This window comes from Daldinia vernicosa (assembly GCF_022497035.1).
Source record: "Daldinia vernicosa strain CBS 139.73 unplaced genomic scaffold F5Y00scaffold_23, whole genome shotgun sequence".
NCBI lineage: Eukaryota > Fungi > Ascomycota > Sordariomycetes > Xylariales > Hypoxylaceae > Daldinia > Daldinia vernicosa.
The window spans coordinates 120,363-141,237 of NW_025953939.1; the positions used below are offsets into that span (position 1 = coordinate 120,363).

A 20,875-nucleotide genomic window follows, 5' to 3' on the forward strand; every position below is an offset into this window, starting at 1 on the left:
CGTGATCCCGTCCCACACAAGGAAGCCTTTCCGCAGGAGCCCGTATTGATATAGTACCAACTTGTAACTCCGATTAAAGGATTGCCGGGCATGACGACTTAACCGCCAATGGGGTCCTACTACGGAGGCGCGTTGAGAGGAGGGTGGGTGTAGAGTACGCATAGTGCATGCTCTATATATACATGACTTGGTTGCATCTGTTCATAATCGTGCAGCCAGATCCGTTATTTTTACTTGGGATTCTTTGAACCATTGGAGCTGAATGGAGAGAAATATCAAAGTAGTGCAGCAGCCATAGCGGTAAGAAAATAGGGGAGGGGAGGGGAGGGAAGGAAGTAAGACTAGTCACTAAGAGGAGGAGGGGCATTGGATAGTGGCATGAGTTGATAAGCAACCTTACCTAACAACCTTAAACAACCTTACCTTACACAGTAAAGCTCTCTCCATGGTGGGTCGGGCGGTGAAGATGGCGCTAACTTCGATAGATGAAACTTGGATGGAGCCGGTCGTCGTTTGCTCCAGTTTCTTTTTTTCTGCCGTTACTTTTGCCAATTGAAAAGTGCGAGAAGACTGATTATCAGTCGATCAGAAAAGAAAATCGCGAGTTTTATTCATTTTGTTCATGTTCATGTTCAAAATAGCTTCCCTAAGCTCCTTCACACATTTCCCAAACTCGAAATTAATTCTATTTAATTAATATAAACCCAATTGGCAATCCATAATGAAGCGCAAAGCCCAATCGCAAGCTGTAGGCCATAAGCCTGCCAAAAAGAAGTCTAAGAAGACTTGTAAGTCGCCCAACCTACATAGCAGATCATCTATCGTACGATCCTGCTAGAAAGGAATTCTGAAAATTTTCGCAACAAACACAACTAACTACTATCATAGCACTGAGCGACGATGAAGCTAAGAAGAGATTCAGGAAAGGTCTCTTTGACAAAGACGTTTTGGACAAATACACCCAAGGATATGCCAAATCCACACCTTACAAGCATAGCGTCATCCACGAGCTGATCGACGATACCTTACTACGATCCGTCCGCGAGGAGATTAAGGACAATGTCTCCTTTACCCCTAAAGAAACTGACATCTATAAGATCCACCAATCCGGCGACCTTGCGAACCTCGACGGCTTAGACGATGAGGCTCTAGCTAGGCTTCCCTCCCTACTTGCTCTTAGGGACGCAATATACTCGCAAGCATTCCGGGACTATGTCGCGCATATTACTGGATGCGGCCCCCTGAGTGGTAGAAAGACAGACATGGCTATTAACGTATATACCCCGGGATGCTATCTTCTATGCCACGACGACGTTATTGGTAGTCGCAAAGTCAGCTATATCCTCTACCTGACCGATCCCGACATTCCCTGGAAAGCCGAATGGGGCGGCGCGCTAAGACTCTTCCCCGTGCGGACGATCAAGGGCAAAGATGGTCAAGTTGCGAAGACACCTGCGCCGGACGTCAGCAAGGTGATCCCCCCTGCGTGGAACCAGTTGAGTTTTTTTGCCGTTCAACCTGGCGAGAGCTTCCACGATGTCGAAGAGGTATACCATGCTGAGAGCAAAGAGCAACTCCAGAAGGAGGGAGGAAGGGTCCGTATGGCTATCAGTGGCTGGTTCCACATCCCTCAGGTCGGAGAGGCCGGATACGTCGAAGGCGCCGAGGAGAAGCAGGCCAAGAACAGCGGTTTGATGCAACTGCAAGGAAACCCAGATCAGTATGACATGCCCCAGCTGAACCCGGTCCCGGTCGAGCAACCACAGTCGGGTTCTCAAGAAGAATTTGACGAGGCCGACCTAGAGTTCTTGCTCAAGTATATGGCCCCGACCTACCTTACTCCTGACACCCTTGAGCGAATCTTGGAAGAATTCGAGGAAGAGGCTAGCATCACTCTACCTAACCTCCTCGGGAAGAAGTTTGCAAAGAGACTACGAGACTACGTCGCCGCTCAAGATAGCGCGCCTTTACCGGAAGACGCCGCGGAGATTGAGAAGGGCGCCTGGCGGGTAGCAAAGCCACCCCATAAACACCGGTACCTATATCTTCAACCAGACAACGCCGCCACCTCTAAAAAGAATGGAAAGTCGAAAAAGGAAGACTCACCTATAAGAGAGCTCCTAGAGGAATTCCTCCCGAGCCCGCAGTTCCGCCGCTGGTTACAGATGGCGACAGACTCCGTGATTGAGAGCCACGACTTCGTCGCTAGGCGCTTTAGACGCGGTAAAGACTACACGCTCGCCACAGGGCACCAAGGCAAGCCGCGCCTCGAACTATCCCTCGGCATCACGCCGACAAGCGGCTGGGGCGAGGAAGACGAGGAAGAGGAAGCCGCCGCCGAAGAAGAAGAAGGGCTCGAGGATACCAAAGCCAACGGCAAGGGGAAGGGCAAAGCCAAACCTAAGGCTGAGGCCTCAAAGAAGAACAAGAATGGCAAGAAGGAGCCCGAGGAGGAAGAGGAAGAGGAAGAGGAAGAGGTGGAAGTCGGCGGCCATGAGGTATACATGGCAGGCGACGACGATGCAGAAAACGAAGACGCGGCCGTATACAAGTCCAGCGGCGACGATGATAACATACTGTTCTTCCAGGCCGCGGCCTGGAACAAGATGTCCCTGGTCTTGCGCGATAGCGGCACGCTCAAGTTCGTCAAGTACGTCAGTCACAAGGCGCCTGGTGACAGATGGGATATTACCGGCTCGTTTGAAGTTGAGGAGGGGGATGATGATGGTGGCGACGACGACGATGATAACGAGGGGGAAGGGGAGGGAGAAGAGGAGGCCGGTGGTGGTGATGGAGGTAAGACGGGTGTGCTGGATGATACGGAGGAGGAGGAGTGGAATGGCTTCTCTTCGTCGGAGGATAGCGATTCGGATTAATGGTGTCTTGCCTTGCCTGCTTACCTACCTGGTAGGTATATATAATATTGGAAGGTTAGGTAATAAGCTGACTACCTATTTAGAATATCTATATATATATAGCAGCTTGAGGCTAGGTTTAGGAGGAGGAGGCGTGCTATGTAGGTAGGTAGGTAGGTATTTGCATAGATTTGTAGATACCAGGAATGATAATGATGATTGATGATAATTTCGGTACCTATTCGCTTCGCAAATCTAAATCTACCTACATAAGCGGATTTAGGTATTGTACCTGGATACATGCTTCCCTTCCTAAGTGATGCCCATGCCTATGCCAATGCTATAGGTCAAACGGCATAACGCCGTCTAACAGGTAGCCCACCCAAAAGCGGCGCCGCCTTTCTAAATAGCTACCTACCTTAGGTAAGTAGGTAAGTTGGATCCCTTCCCTATGTGGGCCGCTCCAAATATATACATTTGGTAGGTATTACCTGACCCAGATCCTCATATGAACCCGTCCAACCGAGATGCATTAATGCCATGCCATACCATGCCATGCCATGCATCAAGACCACTTATATACCAGTCATCATCATCATCGTCATACCTATCCCTCCCGCATCGCTCACTCCCAAAGACCCAAGCCATATAATAAAAATAAAAACCAACTCAGGTAACCTAGGTAATTAACAAAACGCTCTCCCCCCAAAAGCGCCGCCCACGCCCAGCCGGAACTCCCTATGTAGTCTAAAAACCGATAATAGGTAGGTATATATAAAAGTAATCACGCCTAAACCCAGACCCAGAACCCAATCAAAACCGTTCTTTGCCGGGTTATTCGAGATCCCTCAGCTCGTCTATACTCCTCGTGCTAACAAACGCATGTCTAAGGAAGTGCAGCCACACCTTAGTATCCTTTCTCTTCTTGTGGCCTTTACGGTGCTTCTTCTTTTTCTTCTTCTCGATTTCGAAGTCGGTATCTGACCCCTCCTCCTCCTCTTCCTCTCCCTCTCTATCAAACTCATCACCGTCTTCGTTAACTTCATCAACTTCATATTCGTTATCATTATAATCGTGTTCGGACTCCTCGCCAACAAGCCCCTCAGAAATAGCCGAAGCCTGACCAATCCTATGCGCGAGCTTTAGCAAGCTTTTAACCGTTAAGTCCTTCAGCTTGTAGATCTTGTCGTCGAAGGTGGTGTATTCGACCGCGTAGGCAAACTCTCTCGGTTTCGGCTTAGCGTGCTTGGGCTTCTTGTTCCAGTGCTTGCCCGCATTCCAGCTCGAAGACGACACTTCGTCGTCGTCGTCGCCGTCGTCTGCGGTGATGTCGTTGTTGAGATACGTCAGGTTCGCGTAGTATTGGGTGAAGCCTTTGAGCGTCAAAGGCTGGGGGAAGTATGCGGGGCCCGGAGGCGTTCCCTTGGCTGGTGCGTCTGGAATTGGGAATTTGGTGTCATCGGGTTTCTTGTCGCCCTTTCCTTTCCCTTTCTTCTTCTTCTTCTCGACTTCTAGATTGGGTTCTTCACGAAGCTCTAGTTCATGCCATTCCTCCGTGCTGGGAGAAAAGGCTTGAGCACCAGAGGCGCGCAACGTGTCTACCCACGTTAGGGTATCCTCAAGGCCGGTTATATTGTATTCGAAAACACGGAGACTCGGGAAGTAATTGGGGACAACGCTAGGGCTGATAAGAGTCAATTGGTATCGCTCCGCGAAAGGCCCGCCCATCTTGCTCTTCCCTCCCTTGCCTTTCTTACCCTTGCCTTTCTTGCCCTTCTTCTTTTTCTTCCCAGATTCTTCAAGGCCCCGGCCTTGAACCGGGTCTGGCAATTTAGACCAGTCGTCGCGCAATTCTATGAGGTAGTCTTTACTCGATTCGATCGAAACCTCATCGTCCATGGTCTCGCGAATACTTGCTCGTTGATTAGGCTCGCTTTCGATGAAGGAAAAGTCGATATCCTTAGTGTCTTGAAGTAAGAAATGGTCTATGTTCATATGTCCATATAGAGAGCCGGTAACGACATCGCGATACTGCTGCAGCCAGAGGGTGTATTTCTGCCAGCAGGTTTCGTCCCATAGTTGCTTGCCGGAAGTCCTGGCAGGAGGAACATGGCCTATGAGAATAGCCTTCATCCCGCGCTCTCGCATGAACTGCAATTGGATTCGCAGCCACTCGAAGTGCTTGTATCCGGGTTCGCTTGGGTGTGCACAGTCGTCGACCCCCGCGTTACGATCGAAGAAGTACAAGGTATTAAGACTAAAGACGGCCAGCTTGTTCGGGATAACTTCAACATAAAACCAGCCACCATATTCAAATGAGTGCCGTTGCGCTTCTGGAATGAAATCATGCCAGACATCGGTATAAGTCTTCAAAATCTGGTTCGGACCTGGTAATAATATATTGTGTGGGTATATGTCATTGTTGCCGAAAGTTGGGACAACTGGAACTACCAGCCCCTTATCGTCGGAAAATGTAGTCACAAATGCGTCGGCAATTCTTTGGTTCATAGCTAGGATTTCTTTGTTATGGCGGGGTTTCTCCTCATCGCTGTCATGGCGGGCTGAGTCGCCAGTCCAAACCACGAAATCAATCTCGTCCTTCAGGTTGGCGGCAACCCAATTGAGTGTCGCGTCCACCAACGCCAGCGGGGCATCGCAATCAGAAGTTTCTGCGCCATAAGTTCCAGCCGGGCCTTGACCTCGGTGACATGCGATATTCTCCTTGGTAGATGTGTGGACTTTGTAGTATTCGTCTGGATGTAGATCTGCGCAAGGTACGAGACATTAGCGTCTTTGAAAAAAAGGATTTGGAGATGGTGTGTAGTAGGCATTTTACGGAAGAGTGTACCTGTAATATGCAGAAATCTGCCGTGCAACTTGCGCTGCGACGTAGACTGGCTACCTCTGTTATGGCCTGCTTGCAGCACATATTGAGCTCCGGTAGTTGGAGCACCTATGACGAAAGTCTCCAATAGGCTGGGAATTACCCAAAGCCATGTTGCTTTCTTCAGCACCATCCTGGACGATTTACGATGCTCTAGGAGCTATGAAAAAAAAATGGATGAGAAGACGATATCGCATAGATAAGTGATGGTTATTAGCTTATAGGTTGGTAAATTGAAGAAAAAGGATATCTAATGTTGTCGTGTTCAATGTTTGAAGAATTCCGTTATTAGCTGCCGTAGTTTCTCGAAGCGTACCAAATGATCGGCGGCGAGATGCAAAACAGGGCTAGCTGGCTGTGTCTCTAGCCAAAGGTTCGGTGCCAAGTGGGTAAAGAGGCGATAGTGTAGTAAAGTAGAAAGTAGTCTAAATGCTACGTTCCGACTCTCAAGTGAGGCTTTTGAGCACCATCACATTATTCAGTATTCAGTAAAATTTCCCAAGTCCTTAACCCCCAGGACTGTAGGACACACAAAGGCAGCTCATGGGGTTCTTAAATTAGTTATTAGGGTTTGGTGTTTCCCATCCACGAGGCTGAAGGCTGACAATAGGCGACGAATCATAACGCTGGATTCTGCACGTGTAGGAAGCTAATCGCAGAGAGACGAGCTTGAAAGCAACTGAGACATCGTGGAACACCCATCCAAGGCCCCAGGGCGCCACAATATGGCCACTATAATGGGCACACGACAATGGTCAGGGACCACACTTGCCTAAATGGCATCCACTAGTTGCTCGAAAGTCCAATATTGCAGAGTTTGCAAAGGATCACTTGCGCTGGGGTCGAGCTGCAGAAACCCATCACGGATCATCAGGTGGGATGTATCAAAGGGGTCTGGCTGTGATGAAAGATAAAGACTGCTCGGCCGCTATGCCGCTCTGTTGTTCTCGTGTTTCCAGCACGCAACCAAGTGCCAAGTCCGGCAGTCCGGATAGCCATCAGGGTGTCTAGAAGTCGACGGCGCAGATATCCGGTGGTTTTTCTTAGTCGCCCTTCTTATTAATCGTCCTTCCATTCTAGATGACGTCAGGCTCACCACACTAGAGTAAGATGGCAGTGCCGTCATTTCCGCAAGGGAGTCATATGTAGGTACATATATCAATGGACTTATTCATTGCTCATTGTCGAAACTGCATTTAGGATACGTATCAAGAATTTCAAGTTGGTGGTGACCCGAGGGTTGGAGTCATGTATGTAGAATAGGTACTGAAAAAGGAACGTTTTGTAAAATAATGGAATTACATACATGGATTATTCCATGTATGTACATAGGTCCACACGTCCACTATGTATATATGGGGGTATATGTACCTACACGTGCGAATCGGGTATGCACAAAGTACAGCCCCGTTTCGAACCAATGACCCCTCACAAATTCATAGGGGTCTTCGATCGCCCTAGCATTAGTGTAGGGTCTTTTACGTAAGAAGCAGGGTCACGTAACCATGTACCTACACCTACTATGTAAATTTCTGCGCGGGATGAAATTTTTGCTCGTTTTCTTTTTTTTTTAATCTTTACATTCATCAGCACGTCCGATTCTTAATCAATCTTTTTTGATTGCTCACAGACGAATAATCCTCACCGTCTTCAAGGCTGAGTCCAGTGCAAGAATATGACATGCCGTTCGTTTGAGGGAATCCGATATCTGCTACACATCGGGTTCCCATGGTAAATCTCGGCGACATCGCAATTTGCAGTCTCCCGCATTTCTTCGCGTCTCTTGCGTTTCATTCCGTTCTCTTATCGACGACACGTGTCATCGAATACGGCGTTTCATCGGATATGCGAGCAAGTCAGTTGAATTATGTTGTGTCTGCTCGATAGTGCTGTGACCATTGTCAATTATGAATTTGAGTAATAAGTCGTTTATTATTGCAGAAAATTACAGAAAATAACCTGTATTCCTTAGCTGCCTACTTATAATTCACTGCAGCCAGGCATCCGGCATCCCTCCAAGCAAGGGGCACATGCGTTTCTCTCCCTTGACATACCTAGCATCAATTGCTACCATTGTCTTCGACCTCCCCTGTAATTCTCGCCGGAGTAAGAGTTTCTATAGAAAAGACATATCTGTCGATCTCGTTAAGTTTTAGGTCATCCGCATCCGCATCCTTGACGAGCTCATATGTCCTATACTCGACGTTCTCATATTTTGGCCCCTTGACAACTCTCTTCAAGAATCCTGAGTGTGTGACAACGACGATGCACTCCTCAGGACGTTCAAAGAGCCATTGTTTAGCGAATGACGCTCTCTTCTGGAAGGCATCTTCCGAATTTTCATACAGACCAGTCTTCTGAGGATAGATTGGGTCTAAGGTCGAGAAATCAAAGTCGGGCCATTCGTCTTTGATTGTAGTGGGATGATCACCAATATCACAGGGTTTATCTGTGGTTTCCTGCACCGTGGTTAATACTCCAGCGGGTGGTTTCTCAGCGATACGTTATACATACCTGCCATTCAGCACGAACCTCGGTAGGAACTCCACGATCTCGAAGCCACTGCAGACCATATTGTACGGTCTGCAACGTCCTTCTCAAAGGGCTCACTATTATGCGGCACGCATCTGGAGCAAAGTTGAAATTCGATTCAAGTTTTTCCGCGAGAGCTTTGCATTGTTCTATACCCTTCTCAGTCAGGACTGGATCAGGTAGTTCCCATTCGTGTGTCTATTATGTTAGCCCCTTATATTCTACCCAAGTGGTCGGAGATGACTTATCAGCAATATCTATAATCTGTTAGAATTCGCCTCGATAAAACGTGTGGTAGGCACTGACTGTGTAAAGCTTCACCGTGGCGTATTAGAATGATGACTGGTGCCATCTTGAATAAAGCACACGACTTAGGTATGTTTTAGGCAAAGGGACGAAGTAAAGAGCAAACTAGAATTTTCTTGGCGCTCTCTTCGTATCGATGCATAGTTATTAAATATCTATATCGGATGTAAATGAGTCACGATATAGATATCTAATACCTCGCTATTGTTGTTTTACAAGATTAAACAACTTATATCTACTGTAAGAATCTGAAAAACAAGACCTATTGAATGTAGTAGGTAGGCTCGTGAGTGAGGATCGTTATTCATAGAAAGCCGAATACGGTTAGCATAAAGAATGAACCCCTTTTGCCTGGCTTTGTTCCAACCAATCAAACCTCTCCTTATTGAGAATACCGCCACAGACCGCGCACTCCGTATATTACTAGCGTCTCATTCGTTGAGGCGACTAAGGTACCCGTATACTTACTACGTACATCTCTCTTAAGTCAGGCACCCAAGGCTAGGCTCACCTAACGATTCAACGATTATATACTAACGATATGACTATTTCTTACTATGTATAACCTAATGAACTAAAGATAGCTTCTGGATTTTCCCATGGTTTTTTCTGCTAGAAATGAGTTTAAGATCGATCTTAGGAGGCTCCAGCCGGGTTAAGAAGTCCTCCAAGAAGTCCGGCGCAAACCGGTCTTCGTCTTCGCCATCCTCGTGGGCTTCTTCTCTGCCTCGTCGCAAACCTGGACCCAAGCGTGGGAAATCGTTAGCAGAGGATGAAGATGATGGTGATGATCTCTTTAATGACAAGCTCGACGACTATGGGCTTGTCAAGACATTAGCGACCGATCTAAACTTGCGCGACGTTCCCCAGGCTATCTTGTACACCCGTAGTCATATGTTCTCCCCTATGCCCGAGCAAGCAGCTGGGATGAACTCTACTAGAATCGCAGAAGTTCTCAACTATCGGAAGCGTCTTCCTCCGATCGTAACCGTATCACATATACAAGCTCTACTCTCGTCGCCGAGTACGGTAGAGCGGGAAATTGCCGAACTCGCGCGGGCCGGATTTCTGCGCAAGGTAGTTGTTCCTGGGAGGGGGGACATAGGTGAGACCATAGTACTCACCGCAGACTTCGAGCAGCTGGTAAAAGATTCTACGATACTAGATGAGGATACGAAGGTTAGCCTGGCTAAACTATTAAAAGAGAACCCAGGAGTCCAGGCGCTTGGACCGAATACTCTTCGTGCGTCAGAGGTAGATCAGCTTATTAAGGCTGGATTTTTGATAGCTAACCATACCGGCGCAACTCGCCACGGCTCTACGTCCCATAGTACAAACTTCTATTCGCGACCGGAGGACAAAATCACCCTCACATCGCTCGATATTATTTCGAAACAACCAACCGGCTCACTCGGTGCCGTAGGAGGTGAGGGTGTAGTCCACAAGACCGGCGGTACTGGAGGTGGCTTGCTCGGCGCATCCCGGCTCGACGCCACCGGCACGGAACTTAGACTCGCTGTGCCTGGAAACGGTACATTTCTAAGGCTCCTCTCCTCCGCGCTCGAGCACCTTGTCTCGTTGTTAGGAAAGTCGCGATTCCGCGAGGCGCCGGAGACGGTGCTAAGGGATCGGTGGGACGGAGGTATCGCCAAAGAAGAAGCGCGCTACACAGCTAAGCGCTCACGAGGAGAGTTCGCGAGTATCTTGCCTGGGCAGACAAGAAAATGGAGGCAGTTCTATGGGCTTTCTTTCGACTGGGTCTTGCAGGAGGCGGTTGGATCTGGTTTAGTTGAAGTTTTCGACACCCGAAGCGTCGGTCGCGGGATACGTGCGCTATGAGATTTTGCGCATTCGATAGACGTACCTACAAGAACATCTTAGAGTCACCACTCACCGCCCGGATGTATCAGACACATCCCCGTCCCGTTCGTGCAACACAGTCCGGAGTACAGATTCTACTGTCGGACGCGACACCGTCGGATTAGGCTATACGGCTTGCGATGCGAGCGGAGAGACGAACATCATACGATTGAGGCAACTAGCTTCCAAGTCAGTTTGCTTGATCTAGCGCTTCTCAAGCAGCACGGAAGAAACACGCGGAGCCTTTAGTCATAACTATCCATTTTGAAGGACTTAACCTAAACCCTGTTAGCAGTAACGGCTGAAGCCGAAGGGCAACATAGACGACCGCCATTATGCCAATATCAGAGCCGATACCACGGATAGTATGTATACCTATGTAGGTAGGCATTGCGATAGGATACTTTGCGTCGATCAGAAACCCAAGAGCAGACACATGAAACAGTAAAGCAGAAACGTAACGACGGGCCGGTATCACATTGATTCACGGATCCCCGGTAGATCGAGGTCGTGATTCGTGATCATTCCCAAGCATCACCGGTGATCTAAAGGGTCACACCTGGTTATGAGAACGGTAGAACAGGCCAGCTGGGTTATTACATAGGTTAGGTATTAGTTTGTGGCGTAGAGCTACTATCACATGGAGCAAGTCACATACATCCCAACATACCGTACTCTACCGTATCCGCATCTGTAGAACAATACAATAAATCAAGCCGGTATAGCCGACGTGGTCAGAGTTCGAGAAGCTAGCAAGGCTATGAGACTTGTCAAAAGGCCCCGAGAAGACAGACGTTCAAGCCTTAGGTATCCAGGGTCCCTCCCTAGTTCTGGCTGAGCCTTCCGAAATACCCATCCTTGTACTTATCAGGCCAAGGACAAGATCTCGCAAGAATAACTACCTACGTACATTGTGTAACTACAACTAGATGCAAGCTCTTTATGTACTATGGTATGCACTGCCAGAGTTGAAACGCTACCCTACGCGACTGCACTAGTAGCAGCCTTACATAGGTAGGTATATATACCTTACCTATCGCTGATATAGGGGTCTAGCCTAGGGTAGCCTCGGAGGCGTAGCTACGACTAATCACTTATCTAATATCTCTGAATAGGATCATCCGATGTTCTGTAGAATTACATAACTAGTTAGATGGAGGAAAGTAAAATCTCCTTCATCTCTTTCAACTTTCCCTAAAGGGCGACTATCGACGAGACGATATTCCAGGACGGTGGTATGATTCCTACGTAGGCACCTAATGTATGCATGTAGCACGACGTAATTGGCAAGCATTGCCGCATCCCAATCGCAAGACTTGGATAACCCCTATCTTTATGAAACAGCGTGAGTACGGTACCTAGATGGGCTATGGAAGATCTCTTGGAGAAGAGGATAATCTTTGACTTTTTAAGGGTAGTTATTTAGGTACTTAATGCTGCTTACTCTGATATAATAAATGTAGGTATCTATTACCACATTACATATAGGTATCTAAGCAGAAAATACGTACGAACGAACCCCTAGCAATCCTAATGTATCTGCGATCTAATAGAATTTCACTTGACGATGGGAATTCTCCGTAGCTGGGACTTGGGCTGAGATTTTTAACCGGCCGTATTCCCCGCGGCCAGTACTATGTATGTGTGTATGTGTAGGTAGGTATGTAAGCTGGAGGAGTGAAGGTGTATTTATTTCCCGAACCGATACTCCTCGACTGTTCCCGATAAACCTGACTCTCGGGTGATTGCGCAATAAGCTACGCATCGCAACCGCATAAGGCTTAGCTTTTTAGCTGTATGTATGTAGTGTATGTATGTACATAAGAGCGGGATGAATGAATCCTCGGGCAAACAGGCGGAGACAGCAGCGCGTAATTCCAATATCTATCACAAATTAGAACGTGCTGTGCTAGGTTAATATTGCGCTGCTGCACAGACGGTTAGGATTTAATCACGTACATATCTCCATACTATGCAACTATGGTACGCGAAAGTGGGATGGGGTGCATAGGTGATAGACAGTCCGTGCAGCCTATTCAACTCTTATTACTACCTAGCCTACTCGGTGCATAGAGTGCTTACAATGCGTGGGAGATGCATGGGGCACAGACCTAACATCTTGCAGAAGCGATACTATGTGGCATGGTTGACAAATTCCGAAATTACCATGATTAATCGGTTGTTTCGACGCATATTGAATAATCCAAGATCTCAAACCAATAAGCCGTCAAGATAAGTACCACATGACAGAGCTGTGATGAGAGAAACTAGTAAATGTGCGTAAACAAAGGACCCCCCCTGGGCCCTGATTGACAGTTGATCGTGGGGGATGCACAGATGGATTCTTTAAAAAGCTTTTCGTTACCCAAATGAATTCTCCCCACTTCGTCAATTCAGGGTCATGGTTAGCAGAATTTGTACTGAAGCCAACCGGAACTTAGACGGCATTTGAGATTTGTAGTAATCTGTCAATAGTGTCTTCAATGCCGCCCACCTACAACGGGGACGAAATATGGTCCTTTAGGATCGGCTGCTGTGTTGTACCTGCGTAGGTGAAGTTCCATTGCGTCTGCAACTGTGACTCCCGCTCTTGCAGCAGGCCCAAAAATCTTACCTGGGCGGATATGTAGTCTGTTTGGGTCAACGAATACAAGACTCTCGACTGATCCGCCACGAAGCATGAATGCGAGTAACTCACATACGCACAAAATAGCGTACCATGCGGAAGAACCTTCGACAAGTGGGAACAGGAGATAAGCTTAAGCTCACTTACCTTGTAGAACGCGTACTCATTTACGAAGAAGAAAACGACATTTTACTGCCGTTAACATTAAGAGTAGGTACCTCTCGCGATGTTTTTAATGCATCACCCTCTTTGTCAAAAGGGGAAAGTATTCCGTAGGCGGATGAAATAGCCAGGGGTCCAAGATATGTAGCCCTGTTGGCCCGGCAGAAGGGTTTGGCAGCTTTCTCATGGAGTCAAAATTCGATTGACGATTCTTGGTAAACGGTAGCCCTGCCACCTAGCGTAGCCCTCCACGATAAAGGGGTTTCGAATAAGGTACTGCGAAGTCTGAGACTTGTGGCATTCGAGCAGATGTTGTCCCGCCTGTCAGAAAAGGGAGAAGAAAAGCAATGCCAGTGGCATTAATCGCATTAATCGGTTCTAGCTGTCTCCAACTCCAGAGCTAAGCAATTCGCGCCAGCCACAACCGAGAGACCATTTTCCGCTCGGCATTGCCACGAGCAAGTGAGACAGGGTGTAAACGTGCAAAAGTCGCGCAAGCCAGGAAGCCAGCAAGCTTTCAGAATTGTTGATGGAGATTGAGAGGATCGTCGAAGTCGAGCTTGTTTTCAATAGGTACGCGAAGCTACTTTTCTCGTCGAAAAACGAAGCCTCTATCACACGCGACAGGGGACCCCTTGTCGTGAAAAGCGTGCTTATCCAATCCCTGGATCTGGATCATACTTGGAGAATGGCCCGTGATTGTGCAAAACCCCTACAGCAATCTTGGCTCTAATTTGCATGTAAAGTACTGTATTGGTCGAGCCTGTATCAGGGGTTCGTTAATGAGGGAAAGGATGAAGATACACCCTAGTTGCCTCGGTCGTCATTTGGTGTTGTTCGTAACTAACCAACATCTATTATTCTCCTTTTTCGTCTCGAGTCGTGCTGCATTGCTGCATTACTGCATTATCAAAGAGAATTCATCGAAATCGAGGATGAAGATGCAAGTTGAAGGTTAGTCGCGTCAAATATTGCCGATATGTAAAAAGGTCACAACTTTTAAAGTTACCTAGCACATGTACCTAACATAGAAACGTGACGAGTCTAGGTACAACCTTGGAACTTAAGCAGCTTCGACCGTGATGTACACTACCTAAGGTACTACAACGTGCAACTTAAAATATTACAGGGTACTTCCTACTAACCCTAGGGTGAGCTTCTGGACGTACCTACCATCCTCTCATCCCCCCGAACCCACGCCATACCCAAAGCAGCCCAACCGTTAAGCCATGACCACATCAAGGATGGTAACTTTCATGGGACGGATGGGGAGCATTGGGGGAATATTGAGAGCACTTTCCACAACCTATCGTCCCTCCTCTCCACTGGAGTTCGCGAACTCTACCTACCTACTTCGTAGTTTCCAACCCTTCGCGAATACTCTTTCGAGAGCATTCATCGTTCTGCTTGAGGTAGCTACCCAAGCTTGACGCTCACCATTCGCCCTTCTTTCGTTTTATTTCACGTACTTACCTACGTACGTACTTACTTAATTTGTACCTTTGATACCTCTTTTTTACTTCTGCGATACTGCGATACTGCGATACCTCCACACGTTCATTTGCTTTCTCTCTCTTCCTCCCCAAAATAGAAACGACTACGCGGTGTCTCTGAAAAAAAAAGGTGTCTCGGCCCTATCTCATCCACAAGGACCTCAATCAAGAAAAAGTAGATCACACAACGAGCCGCGACAAAAAAGTACCAACCACCGACCTAGTCTCATTTGTCCTTTGTATCCGTTGCCGTCCCGTGAAACGAGGAATTGCTGGATCCTTCCGCCGTCGGTTTCCGGCAAATTATCTCTTTGACTTCTAAGATACCCTAAATTGAAAGCGTCAACTATTCTCGACCGGGCTCCGATACCGCGATACTAGCTGTACGTCTGTACGTTTACATATCTATCTACTTAGCTTATGGATAGAGTAAGTTCATCAATTAGCATATCTGTATACACCACGCAGGGTTTCTTTGATATTCGAATATGTGACGTATTGACAAGTAACTTAGAATAGCTTAGCACCTTCAAAGAAGCTGGCTTAGATTCTTGCTCATTTACATGGGGATTTGTCGGTGACTTATCCTACTGGTCATACATATCGAGGCCTCTCCTAAATTTGTGAGGGCGCATTGTTTGCTTGGTCGCCGCAGTATAACCAGCTCGACCTCCTGTTAGATCGATTGTCGCCCGCACCCGATTGCTCTTCGACGACCGAATTGGTGGACGAGACGTTGATTCTGAGAGTTGTCAGCGAAGACTTTAGCTATGGGACGCAAAGGATGCTTCTAATCTTGTAATCTTCTATTCGACAATTCGAATCTCCGACCCGATTCGCTAGCGATAGTCGGTGAGCACCCCGAAGTTTATAGGGCTGCATTTGATACGAAAGTAACGCCGTCGAACGAATCTCCCGCTCGTCTTGTGTCAGGCCATAGACATTTTATACTATTAGCATCATGGCGACCACCTTACCTAGACCACGTGCTTCGAATAGCACTTCATCAAGCACTCTTCCAGTTCTACCCGTCGCAAAGACGCGAAAGAGTACCGGCGGCTTAGCAACTCCAGCTTCACCCAGGAGTGGTCTTCGAGCACCCTCAGCAAACGCATATTCTGGACCTCCTCCGTCCCCTGCGCCTACCACAGCACTACCGGTTCCAAGGAGTTCTCACGGGGTCAATAGTGCTGGGAAGACTATTAGGAAAACCGTCAGTATAAACTCATTTCCTCAACCGCCGAGCCGTACTGCAACCTACCCCTCGAGTCCCTTGTCTGGATCGATCACACCCGCGAGAAAGGCGCGCACTCCGCAGCCAACGTCTAAATTAGCGAGCGCACCGAGTTTATTAAATGGTGGCTCAGATGGAAAATCGCTTCTAGGCGGTGCTAGTGCGAGGCACTCGGATGGATTCATCAGTGTTTCGTCTCCGCCGCAAAGCCGAAGCTCTTCTGCCCAGGATTCGTACTCGACATCAGCCACTACATACGATGATCCAGCCGATGGAGCGGGCACTTCGGTCGGTGATAAGCATACTTCTAAAGGAATGGAGGGTAAGGGGAACGTCCTTGTTAGCGTTAGAGTTAGACCGGACGCTGGAGGCAACGGGAATAATAAACCAGAAGGCGAATGGATGGTAGATGGCCGCCGGTCTCTAATAGCTTATCGCGGCCGCGAAGGAGGCGATTATTTTTACGGTTAGTGCGCAAGAATCCTAGTATATGTCGACAATGAAGCTGACTAGCGGATAGATAATGTCTTCACGACACATGATGATAATAGCAGAGTCTATGATCACCTTGCTAAACGCTTAGTTCGTCGGGTTATGGAAGGATACCACGGTACCGTATTCGCGTATGGTATGACGGGTACTGGAAAGACTTTTTCCATGCAGGGAACTGCGTCGTCACCTGGCGTGATCCCGCTGGCTATAACGGACATTTTCTCGTATATCCGCGAAACTCCATCAAGAGAGTTCCTATTACGTGTCAGCTATCTGGAAATCTACAACGAAAGGATCCATGATCTCTTAAGTATGGCTTCCGGGGCAGCCGCGCAAGAGGAGATCAAGCTACGGGAAGATAGTAAACGGGGCGTTTATGCCACGCCCTTGAAAGAAGAAATCGTCCAGAGCCCGACTCAACTCTTACGAGTGATTGCCCGTGGTGATCAAGCTCGAAGAACTGCAAGCACACAGTTCAATGCCAGGAGTTCGCGCAGTCATGCCGTTGTCCAGATCGTTGTTGAGAGTAGAGAGCGCATTCCCGGTGGTGGAGATAACAAGCGTTCGGGCATACTTCCAGGTGGTGTTCGTGTTTCCACACTGAGCTTAATCGATCTAGCTGGTTCAGAAAAAGCTGCCGAAACGAAGGAACGCCGGGCGGAAGGTTCTCATATCAACAAAAGTTTGCTAACACTAGGCACGGTCATATCGAAGCTTTCGGAAAACAAAGAGGCCAAAGGAGGTGATAAGGATGCGAAGCATCTACCGTACCGAGATAGCAAGTTAACCAGACTTCTCCAAGGAGCACTCTCTGGGAACTCGTTGGTCAGTATTTTATGTACAATCCAGACAGGCGCAGCCAATAGTGCAGCTTCCGCAAACAGCCACGCGACCGAAACATTGAACACGCTCAAGTTCGCTTCAAGAGCGAAAAACAGTATTGTCAGCCATGCTAAACGAGCCGAAGAAGCCCTCGGCGCTGGTGGAGAGGGGGGAGCAAGAGTTCTCCTGGAGCGTTACCGAATGGAGATACAAGAGTTAAGAAGTCAGCTCGAAACCCAGGCAAAGTCAGGTAATAGCAAAATCGAGGATAATGAAGACAAGGTCAAGGATGAGGAAGAGGAGCGCGTTCGAGAAAAAGAAGCAGAAGCAAGACACGAGGAGCAGATGTTAGAAATGCAACTCGCACGCACGGCGTTGAAAGAGCGTATCGACCATTTGAACCGATTGATCCTCAGCTCGAAGTCTACGGGAGTTAATGCCGGCGGGACGTATAGTTCGCTTGGAATGCATTCCAGGTTTTCTCAGGCGTCTCTGCGGACATCAATTGCCACATCTAACGGTAGCCATTCGTTGTTGGAGAGACCCGGTTCCATGGGCTCTTCGGCGTCTACTATTGGTCAGAGATCGATCAGAAAGCGACGCTCTAGCATCGGTGAACAGGCATCAAATGACGACGAGGATAGTTTGGGCGAATATGGTGACGGCACGGCGTCCTTGCAGGCCCAGAATCAGGCGTTACGGGCAGATCTCGCCGATAAGAACCGATATATCGCTACTCTCGAGAAGCGTCTTTTACAAGCACGGCGTGCTAGCTCGTCACGGACTTCGAGTGGATTCTCAGCGCCGCACAAGGGCATTATGGTTGGAGAAGACCATAGTGTTTCCACCTTAATGAAAGAGAAAGACGCTGAGATCGCAGAGTTGAGGGCGAGGCTTGAAGACAAAGACCGGATGTTGTCAGCTCTGCGCAGTGCAGCTCGCTCGAGGGACGTTGCTGAAGCAATCGATACTTCGAGGAGCGAGACTAGATCATCTCTACTATACGAACAAGCGGCAAGCCCACCGCCCCAAGGAGCTCTTCCCGATCCACCGGTCTCCGTATCCAAAGGTCAATCGCCGATTCGAAAACGGACTAGGAGCGTTGACGAAATGAGCAGAATCCTAGATGAGATGATTCAAGACCGAGTCGAGGCAGGCCACATCGTCAGGGGCGTCCGTGGCAGCGTTCAGGTGGTTAACGATGGGAAAGGCGGGACCGTAGCCGAGCCGGACAATACAGAACTCGAGCCATTACGACAAAGTTCAACATCGATATTTAACGAGTCGAAGCAAGTCGTGCTGGAGGCATAGATATCCCCATGTGCGATTCAGGAAGCAGTATCCATCATATTTGCGAATTAACGTGGCGTTCCGGTTAGGCTCTGCTTCCGCCGTTTGTTTTATACCCTATCAAATTCTTCTGTTTGCTACGCTTTGGAGCCTGTGGAACGTGAATGTCCTGACGAATGGAAGGAGGTTGACGGGTCATTTTTATCCGTTTCTAAGCCGTCGGACAATGACTGTTATTTCTATCATCGATATGTACCAAAAGGAGGGTGATGGAATTATTTTTTATTTCTTAATGGCAGCCAACGGGGAATGTGAATAGGTGCCAGAACAACCTTTCATCCTTTTGGAGCGTCTTCGTCTTGTATATTATTGAAACCTATTCTAGGCCCAGGCTCATTAAAAAGGGGCGCAAGTATGATCTAATAACCTAGACGCATTTGTTTCTTGAACTGTTTGGTTCGGAACCTACTACAGAAAATTTATTGAAGCTGTGAAACCACACCCGATTTTGAGGCTTCGTAAGCTTTAAGGGATTGGTAAGGGAGGCTGGATAATGCGATGCTATCATCTCCGGCTCCTAGGATATACCTACAAGAGGCAATCCTCATTTAACTGTTCTAGGACAGATCTGGTGCACATTTACTTCCAACATACAGAACGAACGCGAACAATAAGGTAGGTGGCTAGCCTTCCCGCCGACCAAGCGCTCGGAGTTCGGGCGGCTGCATTACTTACCATGTTGTCTTCACCCCTTTTTGGTATATTTAGGGGTGTTTCTTTACGCTGTGGACAGAACGACGAACGAATTGGGATTCTCTTTCCTAGCACCATGCGCGTTTTACGTACCATATCTACATCTTAAAGCCGGATCCGCCTGGCAGAGCGTACCCAACATCGGGTCCCTACACACGTATTTAAACGGCTGGGTGCGATCGACTTTCACACAGATAGATGGCGTGGGACGATGCCGGGCGGTGGGGTACCTAGTATGTATGTATGTACGTGATAGTATTAATATGTGAGCTGAGCATTGGGATGTTGGGTTGTGGCCCATGGGCTTAGCATGTTGTGTAGTATAATTGAAACGTAATTTAATATGGTAGTTTTCACGGCATAGCATCGGGTTTGGGGATGGTTGATGATACCTAATACTTATAAACAGCCGGGCTAAGTTATAGGAAGAGGAATGATATCATTGAAGGGGCGGTGGTTATGCACTCGTGAAGGATCCATGATGCTATTTTTAAACACAGGTACCTAACCTACATGCCGTGCCTCTTCGTAACTTCGTGAAGCCATCGGTAGAGAGGCATGTATTTAACATCCGTTGCTCATTATCCGGCCAGAAAATTGCTTCTGGAGAAGTCTATCCATTTAAATACATGGCAGCAAGACGGCCGCTTTGCTCCGTTGGGAGGATGGGGTGTTACGAATAAATAAAGCGCTGGAGATGTAGATTGCTAAGTTTTACTTGAGTGATATATCGTGGCTTCACAGAAGCACAACAGCAACAACCGAGAGCGATGTTTACACTACCATCGTGGATTCGTAGCTGCTGTGCCACATTCCTACAACGAACGAGAAAACTCGCTCGCTCGGCGAATACAGAACGCCTTTAGTCCAACCAAGCGTCTCGTTTGGTAATCTTCATAGGTCGGTAGTCCTTCGTACCGCATATACATACTGGCGTCCGCACCTGCATACATACATATGGGGGGACGCCAATAAGCAAAAGCAAGCTGGGGAAAAGTCCTGAAAGTCTTAACCCGGCTGACTGCGAATTATTGCCAAATGTGTCTATGCCTTCCGATTGACTATTGCGGCAGAATGTCTGAATGTCTGACAAGATCGTCGGTAGCCGGTCAGGGAGAAGAAGAAGAAAAATTACTATAACTTAGGTACTCGTTAACTAATTACTGTGTAGTTACATAACCAACCTAGGTTAGTGTAGTTACGTAAATCCAATTACCGGGATTCCGTTGCGACGAACTAAATGAAAATACCAAATTTGGAAGTCATCTATAGGGCACCCGAGAATCCCGACGATCCGAAGTTTGGAAGACAAACGGGACCTATTGCAAGCGTTTGTTAGTCTCGTGATAGAGGGACCGGTGAGGTGAGGTCTTTCCCTTAACGAGCCACATATCAAGCTCTCTCGGGCACTAGCAAAAAAAAAAAAAGAACGAACGAACGAACGAGTCGGGAAAAGCCAATAAGGAAATGGGCGCTTTCGCAATAGCCCTTAGTGCTGTTTCAGAAGTTCAGGGGTTTCAAATGGCGATCCCTCTCGAGCTAAGTTGCGTCCAATCATTCGATACG

At 47.9% G+C, this 20,875-nt stretch overlaps 5 protein-coding genes across 5 annotated transcripts; 3 read left to right on the forward strand and 2 right to left on the reverse strand.

The window, feature by feature from the left end:
• The first annotated feature begins 552 nt into the window (after window positions 1-552).
• On the forward strand, window positions 553-3,283 carry F5Y00DRAFT_76001 (Oxoglutarate and iron-dependent oxygenase degradation C-term-domain-containing protein). Its single transcript, XM_048014116.1, has 2 exons — window positions 553-788; window positions 889-3,283. Exons 1-2 carry the CDS (start codon window positions 722-724, stop codon window positions 2,874-2,876), a joined length of 2,055 nt encoding a protein of 684 aa, XP_047864804.1. The 5' UTR covers window positions 553-721; the 3' UTR covers window positions 2,877-3,283.
• Window positions 3,284-3,423: 140 nt separating this feature from the next.
• F5Y00DRAFT_75990 (Endopolyphosphatase) lies at window positions 3,424-6,269 on the reverse strand. The gene is made up of 2 exons (XM_048014115.1): window positions 5,704-6,269; window positions 3,424-5,620 (listed from the first exon to the last, which is right to left on the reverse strand). The coding sequence occupies exons 1-2, from the start codon at window positions 5,870-5,872 to the stop codon at window positions 3,690-3,692; spliced, it is 2,100 nt and encodes a 699-aa protein (XP_047864805.1). The 5' UTR covers window positions 5,873-6,269; the 3' UTR covers window positions 3,424-3,689.
• A 1,034-nt stretch (window positions 6,270-7,303) lies between these two features.
• Window positions 7,304-9,026, reverse strand: F5Y00DRAFT_236862 (phosphoglycerate mutase-like protein). The gene is made up of 5 exons (XM_048007762.1): window positions 8,578-9,026; window positions 8,524-8,528; window positions 8,254-8,469; window positions 7,712-8,198; window positions 7,304-7,656 (listed from the first exon to the last, which is right to left on the reverse strand). The coding sequence occupies exons 1-4, from the start codon at window positions 8,621-8,623 to the stop codon at window positions 7,800-7,802; spliced, it is 666 nt and encodes a 221-aa protein (XP_047864806.1). The 5' UTR covers window positions 8,624-9,026; the 3' UTR covers window positions 7,304-7,656; window positions 7,712-7,799.
• A 45-nt stretch (window positions 9,027-9,071) lies between these two features.
• Window positions 9,072-10,534, forward strand: F5Y00DRAFT_76075 (serine-threonine protein kinase 19-domain-containing protein). Its single transcript, XM_048014117.1, has one exon. It carries the CDS (start codon window positions 9,196-9,198, stop codon window positions 10,414-10,416), a length of 1,221 nt encoding a protein of 406 aa, XP_047864807.1. The 5' UTR covers window positions 9,072-9,195; the 3' UTR covers window positions 10,417-10,534.
• A 4,591-nt stretch (window positions 10,535-15,125) lies between these two features.
• On the forward strand, window positions 15,126-18,843 carry F5Y00DRAFT_76096 (kinesin-domain-containing protein). Its single transcript, XM_048014118.1, has 3 exons — window positions 15,126-15,147; window positions 15,233-16,418; window positions 16,473-18,843. The coding sequence occupies exons 2-3, from the start codon at window positions 15,680-15,682 to the stop codon at window positions 18,575-18,577; spliced, it is 2,844 nt and encodes a 947-aa protein (XP_047864808.1). The 5' UTR covers window positions 15,126-15,147; window positions 15,233-15,679; the 3' UTR covers window positions 18,578-18,843.
• Window positions 18,844-20,875: the final 2,032 nt, after the last annotated feature.

Excerpts from the sequence above, each read along its gene's own strand:
- F5Y00DRAFT_75990 (XM_048014115.1), bottom strand. The coding sequence starts at position 5,872 with ATGGTGCTGAAGAAAGCAACATGGCTTTGGGTAATTCCCAGCCTATTG. Across the intron at positions 5,621-5,703 it reads CAGATTTCTGCATATTACAG|ATCTACATCCAGACGAATAC; the intron begins GTACACTCTTCC and ends TACCTTGCGCAG.
- F5Y00DRAFT_76075 (XM_048014117.1), top strand. The coding sequence starts at position 9,196 with ATGAGTTTAAGATCGATCTTAGGAGGCTCCAGCCGGGTTAAGAAGTCC.
- F5Y00DRAFT_76096 (XM_048014118.1), top strand. The coding sequence starts at position 15,680 with ATGGCGACCACCTTACCTAGACCACGTGCTTCGAATAGCACTTCATCA. Across the intron at positions 16,419-16,472 it reads AGGAGGCGATTATTTTTACG|ATAATGTCTTCACGACACAT; the intron begins GTTAGTGCGCAA and ends ACTAGCGGATAG.
- F5Y00DRAFT_76001 (XM_048014116.1), top strand. The coding sequence starts at position 722 with ATGAAGCGCAAAGCCCAATCGCAAGCTGTAGGCCATAAGCCTGCCAAA. Across the intron at positions 789-888 it reads AAAGAAGTCTAAGAAGACTT|CACTGAGCGACGATGAAGCT; the intron begins GTAAGTCGCCCA and ends CTACTATCATAG.
- F5Y00DRAFT_236862 (XM_048007762.1), bottom strand. The coding sequence starts at position 8,623 with ATGGCACCAGTCATCATTCTAATACGCCACGGTGAAGCTTTACACA. Across the intron at positions 8,199-8,253 it reads AGGTTCGTGCTGAATGGCAG|GAAACCACAGATAAACCCTG; the intron begins GTATGTATAACG and ends ACCACGGTGCAG.